Below are 11,114 nucleotides of genomic sequence, written 5' to 3'. Positions count from 1 at the left end.
CAGAGATGCAAAATGAAAAATGTTTATTTTCTGCAGGAATTTCTGTAAATTACAGAGACAAAATGCTAAACTACAGCATATACCTTTTCAATATTTAACCAGAATACTTGTAATAAATATGCATCCTGAAATAAGATAAAAGGCTACACTTTGTCAGGCGTCCTACAAAATGTCTCAAGTTTTATACTCTGCAGCATTTCGGGGGGGGGGCAATGAAGATGGTTGTTTTTTTCTTAAGTGCTGTGACAAAAAGTCCTTTCACATTTCTTTGGAGTCTTTTTGACATTGCTTAGCTCTAATTTAACAACTTAAGAAACAACATCAAGCTTAAAGCCATTTTTGTTTTGCTGTCATTGGTCCTTGTCCAATACAGATTAATTTATCATCCAGGTGAGCCAAGTACCCTCTGAGCCCAGGCATCCCTGGGCCCTGTGAGAACAGGCTCTACTTTTAAGTTTTATGCTACAAGTACTATAGTCTGTTTATCTCCCTCAAGATCAATACCGTAAGAGGAGCTGCAAGCTAGAGAAACATTTTCAACCTGAAAGTAAAGGGAACAAGATTTTCCCGTATTTTGCTATGCACCATGTTACCATATCAAGATTTTTAGTTTCAGAGTTAAAAAGCTGCTTGGTATTTGCAGTTCTTCCAGAGATAATTTATAGGGGCTTTTGGAGTTGGGACATTTGAAAATATTCAACAGGCAAGAAGAGGATTTACTGTATTCAGAAATGCACTATAGTTCTGAACACTGGCAGAAAAGTCCTAGGGGTCTAAGGGGCAGCTTATATTAAGATTTGAATACACAACTACCTTTTCTATAGCTGAAAACTTTGAGGAGAAAGTTCTATTTTCAAAAAGTCTTACACATGATTACCTAAAAATATTTTGTTAATATAATCTAATGCAATTTCACTTATTGAGGGTTTAGATATGAAAATGTCTTTGAGAGCCAATAAAAATATTATAGAGAAAACACTTTTTAAAAATTGAGGTTACGAACTCGGAGGCATTTCTTTTGGCTGTAAACATACAGTTTACTATCCCTTGTTGAAACAAATATTTGGATTTCCTGAGATTCACAGATAATAGCAGAAGCCAAGTTTGCATAGAAAATTTGTAATATGGTAATGAGTTACCTAAAAACTTTTATGGACAGTTTGCTTTTGTTTTTAAACTTCATATTTTAGTTAATAGTGCTCATCAAACTGAAATTCATAAACAGGGTGATGAGATACATAAGGCCGCTGGGGAGAAACTATTAATTAGAGCTTTTAAGTTTACAGGCTGTTGTGATGAATGGTCTTAAGCATGCACTCCATAGCTAGTGCCTTACTAATTTGGTTAGAAATGAAATCAATCATGTTTTGGGACTTGAAGCCAAAGGCAAAAAAAAAAAAAGCTCTCCTATGCTGACTGGCACAGGTAAAGGCAGAATGGAAGCAGCATTCACTGCATGTAAGCCTCTGCAGACCACTCGGTGATAAAGCCGGCAGCTGTCCAGGTACCAAGCAGAGTGGCCACCTGTCACCACCGGGAGCAGACTCCTAGTGTGGCTAATCCCAGCCATGGGATCTGCAAGGATGCCTAGGACTGTCCCCTCTGCAGGTCTGAAGTCTAAGCAGTTCTGTGGAGGACAGCCTTCTGGGGCTAGTCCCCAGAAACACTGGAGAGGGAAGAGGCTATGCTGGTCACAGTGCATACCACAAGTGAAAATAACGGCAGTGGTCACCACTAACTCCGGATCTAACACAAAGATGAATGAGGGGCAGAGTCTTGCCACGGATCCACTTTACTTTTTCTGGGACTGGTTTTTACACATGGTAAGGATTTGTTTCAGTACTTTCTGGACATCTTCATCCATCTGGCCCTAGGAAATTCACACAAAAGACATTTATTAGAACATTAATTAGATCATCTCCTTTTTCTCCCCGGGGCAATGAGATGACTGGCTTTAAGAGAAATGTCACATACATGGATTCGATTCTCACAACTTCCATGAGGAACTGAGTAAAAGAGAGGGCTCTGCTTTTATCCATCTGGAGGATGAGGAAGCTGAATCTACTAAAGACTTTAGCAAAAGAAATCTGGGGTCCTAGCTGTAAATACGAATCCAGCTAGCCACAGCATCAGCAATCACATAGGGAAGATAGTGCTGGGGGCTCAAAGAATATAGGATGCCTGGGAAGTGAAGCGAGGCTATTCTCAATAGAGGAAGAAACCACTTCCTCTATAAATGCCGAAGCTGCTTTTAGTCAATAGAGCATGAATGTTTTGACATAAATGGACTTTTTGCCAGTGAACAGGATTCTTCTAGTATACTGGTGGGAGTTTGGGTGAACCTGTTGCTCTATTTCTTTAGAGTGTCTAGATAGTTCACTGGGTGTTATAGCCATACCTGTACAGCATACAGAAGATGCATTCTGTAAACTGATACGACTTCCTGGTGCTGTTTCTTGCATTCCTAGAAAGAGACGATCTGACATTACTGACAATATTTGGTGATCTTTAAGGAATAAACACACACACAAACAATAATACTGAAATCAGAAGCTATACAACTGATTCCCACTATAGGCTAGCATAGGAAGCTTCTAAAGTTGTTGAGTTCGGGCCAGGGAGATGGCTCAGTACAATAAGCACTTGCCTGGCAAGCGCAAAGTCCTGAGTTCAATCCCTGGTACCGCAAAAAAATTAAAAATAAATAAGTAAATAATGTTGTTGGGTTCATGAGCTTGTGTATTTCTGAATATGTCAGTATTCTTAGGAAAATATTCTACCTATTTCATATTGTCAACTCCAACAGAAAATTTATGTAAAAATTACTATAACCATAAGTTCCTTTTAAAAGTGTAATTCACAAATTATGCAAATACAGAGACACAAATATTGCCAAGAAATAAAATCAAATGCAAAATATGATTTTCTCAGAATTGTTGAATTATGAGCAATTTTTATTTATAGGGATTTTTTAAAAGAGTTTTCTGTATTTCCCCACTTTCCTACAGTGGCCAGATATTTATTAATCTATGCTTTTTAAAGGAGTTATTGATCTCTCACTGGGTAGCTGGTGTTATATACTAGCAGCACAAATCCCTGAGAGCTCAACTGCTAGCTGCTAGTACACTAAAGTAAAAAGGTCTTAGCCCCAAATCTCAAGGGGTTCTTCGGTATAGCTGTTGATGACTTTATTTCTCCTTGTTGGCTTATTGCTCTGATTACTCTCGTCAGCTGTTTCCAGAATCCTAACTCAGCTCTGAACTCTTCTCATTCTAACACTCTTTTGTCCTACATCATGAAAGTCAGGACAATCACAAATGGATTATTTTAGCAGTCTATAAGCGCCTACCAATACTCTTACCTTCTATCAATATCAGAAGGCAAGAGATTCTTCCTATTAGACTTTTGAAATCTCAGTTCTGTGATATTGGTATCAAAAGAAGGTTCATGTGGTATATACTTTTTTTTTTGAGTTGTTTCCTTCCCACCTTTCTGCTATCCACCACACGATTATTTGTAACTATCTCCTGGTTACTGTGTTCTTTTACAATCCTACTTCTGTTATTGTTTGGTTGTTTTAATATCTGTGTGAATGGTCCACCTAACACCCAAATCGCTCAGCTCCTCAACCTGAGCTGCAGTGACATGCTCCACTCTCTCAGACTGCATCATTACCTCTGAAATCACAAATGAAAGCATCCTAGCTTTTAATCACAATCTCCTGTCTTCCCAGCTAACCTACTGCAGGCTACTTTAGCTATGATTCTTCAACCCAACAGAACCTTACCCACTTATTCACTTCTCTAGTAATCAGCCTACTACAGTCCAGATTCTGTCTCACCACTCCACTTGAATTGTTGTTGCTAAGGTTACAAATGGCCATCTAAGTACACCTCAGTCCTTGCTGAATAACGATGAATAACTCATCCTCTCAAGACTCAGGGGATAGGGGCTGGGGAGATAGCTCAGAATAAGTGCTTGCCTGGCAAGCACAGGGCCTGAGTTAAAAAAAAAAAAAAAAAAAAAAGACTCAGGGCAAGCATCTCTTCCTGTAGAATGCTTCTTGTCACTCACCTGGGTTGGGTATACATACTTCCCCTGTATCCTACAACATGTTGGGGGTCCTTTTATTAGTGGATACATACGATAGTAACTTTATGAGTATAAATTCTCTGAGAGCAAGACTATCTTACTCATTTTCATATCAATGAATATTCGTCTTACATCAGTGGCTTCATGTGAAATACTAATGTATAGCCGCTCAAAACTACACATTCAGTGATTACTACTGTAAATGATTAGCACTTGATCTACAAATCTGAGATAACTATTCTAAGAGAATGACCTAAAAACTCCCATGAAGATCATCTCCAAAATTTTCCACCACTGCTAAAGCTAATAATACCAACAAACTAGTAGTATACTTTGTGGCTAGTGAGATGACTGCAGAGAACTGAATTCACTAGTGTTAAGTTTAAAGAAACCATGAAATCCACACTGTTAATGTAAGCTGCAGATAGTCAAGGACAGACTAACCCTGAACTCATGCAGAAAATGTAGCAGACCCTTGCCAACTAAAACTTCACTAGGTATCGTGGTGGGCTGTTTTAATAACCCGCTAAAGATGTTCGCATTCTAATCCCTAGAACCTGTGACTATCTCCTTATATGGCAAAGTGCTCTTTTACAAGTTATTAAGGATTTAGAGATAGATTGGAATAGATCATCTGAATATGGCTTTAATTATAATCACATAGGTCCTTAAAAAAGTGAGGCAAGAAATTCAAAGGCACAATGAGGAGACAGAAAAATAGAAGCAGAAGCTACAGAGATGTGCTCAGAAGATGGACAGGGGGCCGAACGCGGAGGAAAGCAGGGGGCCTCTGGATGGAAAGGCAAGATGGATTCTCCCCTAGAGCCTTGGGAAGGAGCCAGCCCTGCCATCACTTGACTTCAGTCCAGTGCAACTATTTAGGATTTATTTGAGAATTTTATTTTATTTGTGGAACTGGGGATTAAACTCAGGACCTTGCACTTGCCAGGCAAGTGCTTATTCTACTGAGCTATCTCACTGGCTGATTTAAGATTTATAATCTCTAGAACCCTAATATAATAAGTTGATCAGGTTTCAAACCAAGTTTGTTACAACTGCCAGAGCAAACTAATACAGATATAAAAGGGTTTTCCTTGGTGAAATAAAGGGGCCAAGAAGCAGCTTCAATTAGGTATATATAAGCTCCTAATCCATAATAAGAAAAAGCTCTCACCACTGTTAGAGATAGGGATTGATAGGGAATGACTGCTGTAGGAAAATGAGAAGGGTGAAAAGTTAGAAGAGTGAACAAAGCCTGTCCTCCCACCGTCCTACAAAGTCCTCTCTCCTAGTGACACATCTAACCCATCTCAATGCAGATGATGCCTAGAAAATCCATCAGTGTCATCGCTCAATTAAGTGCAACATTCCTTTAGACAGAAAGCCTTTCTATCCATGGAGGCTTGTCTAAACAGCTGAGGAGGTATGTAATTTGTTTGGTCCTCCACCCCACACCGGGCAGCGGGATGAGCCCACTCACAGCCAGCTGGTTCTGGAGCTGTTTGACCTGCTGCTGAAGCACTTCCAGCTGCTGACTCTGTCTTTTGGATGAGCTTGTTGAGTAGGAGAGCTGAGAGAGGCTGTTCAGGGCCTCCTTCAACTTCGTGACTTCCTTTGACATCTCATTGATCTAGTGAGAAAGGAAAACCGCATCAAATAGGCAGCAATGTCCTTAGAGAAGCAAATGTTCAGATATCTCTGTGCCTCCAACGTAGTTCTCTGGAACATGAATTCCTTTTATTTTCTATTTTTCAAGAAAGCCCATAAAATGAAAGAGGAGGCAAACCAACAAAGTTCCCTACATCTATTCCATTCAGATAATGGCCCGTGAATTACATATTCTGTGTTGGTGCATGAGCGACACTGACCCTCTTTAAAAGGGGAGTGGCAAAAAAGATGTAGAATTAGAGACATTTTATATTTGGAGAGAACTATTTCTAATCCAGTATTACTGACACGGCAGTCAGCAGCTCCCAACTCATCAAAATTCTCTATCTCCACCCCATAAGCTTTTTTTAAATCCCCCATAGGCTTTTGAAGCCTTTTTGAAATAATCTGAACTATCACAAAATAAATTGTAATTTAATACCATTCATAACCTGTATTACAGAGGACTAGGGTACACAACAGACTGAGGTGAAGAATTATACTGAACTTAACACTTCGCTTCCCTTCTTTCTCTGTACCAGATCTCCTGACTCCGAGAGTGAGAAGACCATGGTGCTTTGGAAAACAAGATTAAATCTGAGAGTATTTGATTTCTACATGCAGAGGAATCCATTCAGGCAGCTATGTGACCTGCTGAAGCAGCAGCAGCTTCCAGCACACCTGAAGAGCACAACTGAAATTCAAGCCAGTTCACACTTTTCAGATACTTCTACACAACACTGGTAGAACCTCTAGAAAATGATTTTTAAAGGTAAATATACACCACATACATGAAAACACTTTAGCATAAGAAGTAGATGAAGATGGGTGGTTTATTGAAAGCAGTATCCAACATGTTAGTCTTGATGAGGACAGATATAGTCATGTACAGAGCCTCTAAACATTCACAACAATTTAGTACCAAAAAAAGGTCTTATTTATGTTTAACATAGTAGAGGTCGAAGCACCTGGAACTGTGAGCTAGAAGCCCAACAAAAACAGTACTACCAACCTTTTTATCTTTATCCTCCTCCATTTTTGAAGAGCTCTCAGAATATCTTTTCATTTCTGCAATTTCTTCCTGAGCTTGCTGGAATTTTTGCAGAAGTTCATTTACTTCTTCCTCTTTGGATTTCAAGAGAGTCTGAATGTTTTCCTTTTCCCTTTTCACCTGTGAGACTTCATTTCGAACGTGGGCACACTCTGAATAGACTTTTTCTTTCTCTTTCACTGAATCCTTTAGCTTCAATGTGAGTACACTCACTTCACTCTCTAAAGATGACTGGAGCTTCTCATAGGAAGACCTGGGTACCATGGCATCGGTCACAGCAGCTTTCTCCTCTAAGAGCTGCTTCTCCAGTTTTGCCAATTCCACTTCCTTGCTTGCAAGACGCTCCCTAAGGCTGCCTATTGTCTCTTCCATCTCTTTCGAAGTTGTCCGCAGAGTGGTTATCACTTGCAAATGTTCCGTGATAGACACAAAATTCTCTTTCTGTGTATCTACCAATTGCTTGAGCTGGGTCAACTCATTCAACACTTTTGAATACTGAGACTTCATTTCGGACAGTGCCTCTTCTGCTTTAGCCCTGGATACATTTGACACTTGCATAAGTTTCTCATGCTCTGCTTTGTGAATATATTCAGCTGTCACATCTTCTAAAGATTTCCTCTTCCTATAATCATCGAGCTCAGCCTGGGCCTCTTTGTACAGCTGCGACAGCTCATTCACCTGTTTGTTAAGTTCATCTATCATCCTGTTCATGGCCTCTTTCATGTCCCCAGTTTCATCACTAACTTCTTGTGTTGTCTGATTTTTTAGTGTATCTTTCAATTTCATTATTTCTTCTTGGGCCTCTTGGTATTTCTCAAACAAAAACACTTTCTCCTTATTCATGTTTTCAATAACAGAGCAATATGAACTTTTCATTTCCTCAAACTCTTCCGCAGGTGGTTTAATCACTGCGCCTTTCTCTCGCTCCACAAGTTTTTCTTCCAGCTCCCTCACTTTCTCTTTATTTCTTTCACTTTCTTCTAATGCATTCTGCAGATCTCGCTTTAATTCATCTATTTTCTCATCAGTGACCCTCAGCTCATGGAGACACGAATAGCTATCCACACCCTCCTGTGCCAGGAGACCCAGTTTCATCTGGTTCTGCACACTGAGGACTTCTTTCATGGCCTCCTCATACTTGCTCTGAGTTTCTTTAAGTTTCTGACTGAGGTCAGAGCTGTTCTCTGAAATCTCTGTGCTATTCAAGCACACTAGTTCTGTCCTTCGGGTTTGGAGCTCGGTCTGTAGCTGTTTTCTCTCTGTCTCAGAGCTCTCCAATCTCTTCTGCAAGTCTTGCAAACTCTCCTGTAGTTGCTGAATTCTGCTGTCTGCAGTGGATTTCCCCGAAGAAAGCGTTGCACCAGGTGGAGATGATTGGGGATCTGGAGAATCAGCATCACTAGGCTTGCCCAGGGAAGGAGCCAAATCAGAATGAACAGAACGGAACGAGCCAATGCCTAGATCACCTTCTGTCTCCTTGGGTGATTTGGCCTGGGAGGAGAGAAAGTAGGAATTACATGGCACTCAAGGCATGCTTACGTGAGCAACCACCTGGAGGGAAAGGAACACGTCGAAACTTAGCTACAGAAGAGCAGCATGATCATTTCATACAGATACTCTTTTCGTTGGGTCTCATGATGTAGTCCAGACTGGTCTTAAACTTGGGGAGATCCCACTCCTGGCTCTGCCTCACAAGTGCTGGAATTCTAGGCATGCGCTGCCATTCCCAGCTCATGGATTTATTCTTTCAGGATTAAAAAACTACAGTCTGGGATGTGAGAGTTGGATGGAGGACACAAAGAGCATTGTGTGTTCTATGAGGACATATTACTTGTGTCATTGGAATTGTTTGAAAACTGTCTGATTCGGATTTTTCCTGTTTCTCATATCTAGTTTTTGGGGATGGGCACACCCTAGTTATGTCTTATCAACTCTGTAAAACTGTTAGATCATCAGCTTTACTTTTTTTTTTTTTTTTTTTTTTTGTGGAACTGGGGATTGAACTCAGGCCCTTGCACTTGCCAGGTAAGTGCTTATTCTACTGAGCCATTTCCCCAGCCCTAAAGGAATGGCTAATATAATACCTATATATAAATATTTGTATTTTTTAGTATAAAAATTTTAGCATAGCTAGATGTAATGGCACACACCTGTAATTCCAGCTATTCAGGAAGCTAAAAGAGGATCATGAGTTCAAGATGAGGCTGGACAACACAGGAAGCCCTCATCTAAAAAAATTTAATGTATATGAAAATTTAAATATAAAAATCTGGACATAAAAATTATGTATGTACATGCATATATTTAAGTAAATGTTTTATTTATGTAAATTTTATTTATAAAACCTATATTTAAATTTTAATATGTTTGCCACATATGCCATAATATATATAATTATATGTAATTTGCCAATTTCTAGAAATAAAATCAATGAACATTTAAAAAAAAGTTCTACTGGCTCTCAAGGAACAACATAATGTGAAAACATAAAATGCTTGAAGACAACTACTCTTTAAAAAAGGAAAAAATGTCTGTATTTAAAACAAAGCACACCTGACTACCCTGAAAAATACCAGTAACTTGACTCCACAGAATAATCCCTGGGAGCAATCTGTTTACCTACCTGTAGTTTATCTTGTAGCTCTTTGTTGTGTAAGGTAAGAGAAGCAACTCGTGCTTGCAGTAGGACAAGAAGATCTTGTTGGTCAGCTTCAGAACTTATATCCAATAGGCTATCACCACCTTGGAAAAGCAAAAAGACAATTTAAGATAATTTTTTTTTAAATGACTATTTTGTTATCCTCTAACAAACCTACCTTCTGGCTGAATCCAGTTGTCTCTCCCTAGTCTAGACTATGAACCCCCTACACACACACACACACACACACACACACACACACACACAATGAACAGCGATTTTCAGTTCCTTGTGTGGCCTCACTGTGGTATTTGGCACAAGGAGAAGTACAAGTACATCAGAACATTCTGAGAACTGGTAGGTCTTGCAATACACGTTCCAGTCACTTGAGAAATCTTATATATTGGGTGATTTTTCCTTCTTCACTATATCTCCTAAGTCCAAGGTCTAACTATTCTTTTTAAGAATATCTTTGGAATCCTGTTTTTTTTTTTATGCCTACCACCACTAATGTAGTTCAGCCGTAATCACCTTCCCTTGCAAATTCCGCAAACAGCTTCTCAACAAATCTCTGCCCCTTTGCCCAAAGAAACTATAACCTATCAAGCAACATCAGACTAAACTTCCTAAGAGATAATCGATCGTTTGAGACATCTCAGAACGCTGTTTTTCAATGTGTAAGGTAAAATTAATAGGCTCTGGTTATCCAAATGCTTGGGCTGGAACACACCAAATAAGATGCCGAGGCAGGTGTAATACTGCCAGTATTCCTATCGGCTAGTCAACATATCTGCAGTAACAGTAAAGTGATAGGACACTGTGAATGCTCTCCATGGCCAGGTCACAGGTCTTCTAATACACTGGAGCTTATTGTCTGTAATTGAAGAAAATGGCAGGGTTTTTTTTTTTAATTTACATTTTTATATAAAAACTCAAGAGATTCTTTAAAATACAGTTTAAGGTCCCCTGAAGTCCTGTGGCTAGCTGGCTGCTCTGTGATAGCAGGCTCATTCTCATGCCTGTACAGAGTAGCCCAGTGTGGCCTTGGCTCCTTTAATGGACGTGAAATAAAAGAAGGGTTGGTCAAAGGAACAAGAAACAGACGGTCTTTATCTTACCTGTAGTACTGTCACTTAGTCTGTCTTTGTTTTCTCGTATAGAACTAATGTCAGCCTGCAGAAACACAAAAACGGAGACTCCTTAGAAAAGTTGGACTGGAAATCCCATTTAAACCAGCTATTGGTCTACTGGGAATTTTCCCAGAGGATCTGAAAACATCATATCATAGTAATATATGTGTGCCTATGTTGATAGCAGCACAATTTATGATAGACAAATCTTGGAAACAACCAAGATGCCCATCACTTGAGGAATAGTTGAAAAAGATGTGGTATTTTTACACAATGGAGTATTATTCAACTATTAAGAATGATAAACTCAAGGCCTTTATATTGAAGTGGATGCCACTTGAACATATACTCATAAGTGAAATAAACCAGACACATGTGTAAATATCGTATAGTTTCCCTAGTATAAAAACTCAAAAGAAGAAATACAAATAGAAAGATATAATACAAGTAAAAAGAAAGCAGGATCTCAAGGACTAAGTAATCACGAGAGGGAAAGGAGAAGAGCTAGGAAACATGACATTGTCAAGCCATACAGTTATATGTAAAAGATGAGCAA

General features: G+C 39.2%; 1 protein-coding gene across 7 annotated transcripts in view; it reads right to left on the bottom strand.

Moving 5' to 3' along the window:
- The window catches only part of Rai14 (retinoic acid induced 14), a 156,855-nt gene continuing 145,741 nt past the window's right edge, over positions 1-11,114 (bottom strand). For 4 of the 7 annotated variants that reach the window (XM_023707461.1, XM_023707459.1, XM_004647195.2 and 1 more), the window contains 6 exons: positions 10,547-10,601; positions 9,414-9,532; positions 6,752-8,281; positions 5,573-5,722; positions 2,399-2,464; positions 1,774-1,870 (listed from right to left, as the gene is read on the bottom strand). In XM_023707461.1, coding sequence (XP_023563229.1) covers positions 1,793-1,870; positions 2,399-2,464; positions 5,573-5,722; positions 6,752-8,281; positions 9,414-9,532; positions 10,547-10,601 — 1,998 coding nt within the window. In that variant the 3' untranslated portion in view covers positions 1,774-1,792. Of the gene's footprint in view, positions 1,871-2,398; positions 2,465-5,572; positions 5,723-6,751; positions 8,282-9,413; positions 9,533-10,546; positions 10,602-11,114 lie in introns of all 7 variants that reach the window. The other 3 variants (XM_023707463.1, XM_023707462.1, XM_023707464.1) reach the window with 1 other exon arrangement.

Source organism: Octodon degus, unplaced genomic scaffold (assembly GCF_000260255.1).
Source record: "Octodon degus isolate 3935 unplaced genomic scaffold, OctDeg1.0 scaffold00293, whole genome shotgun sequence".
In the NCBI taxonomy this organism is placed as follows: Eukaryota; Metazoa; Chordata; class Mammalia; order Rodentia; family Octodontidae; genus Octodon; species Octodon degus.
Note: the sequence above shows the minus strand (reverse complement) of the source record. Positions and strands in the feature narration are given on the sequence as shown.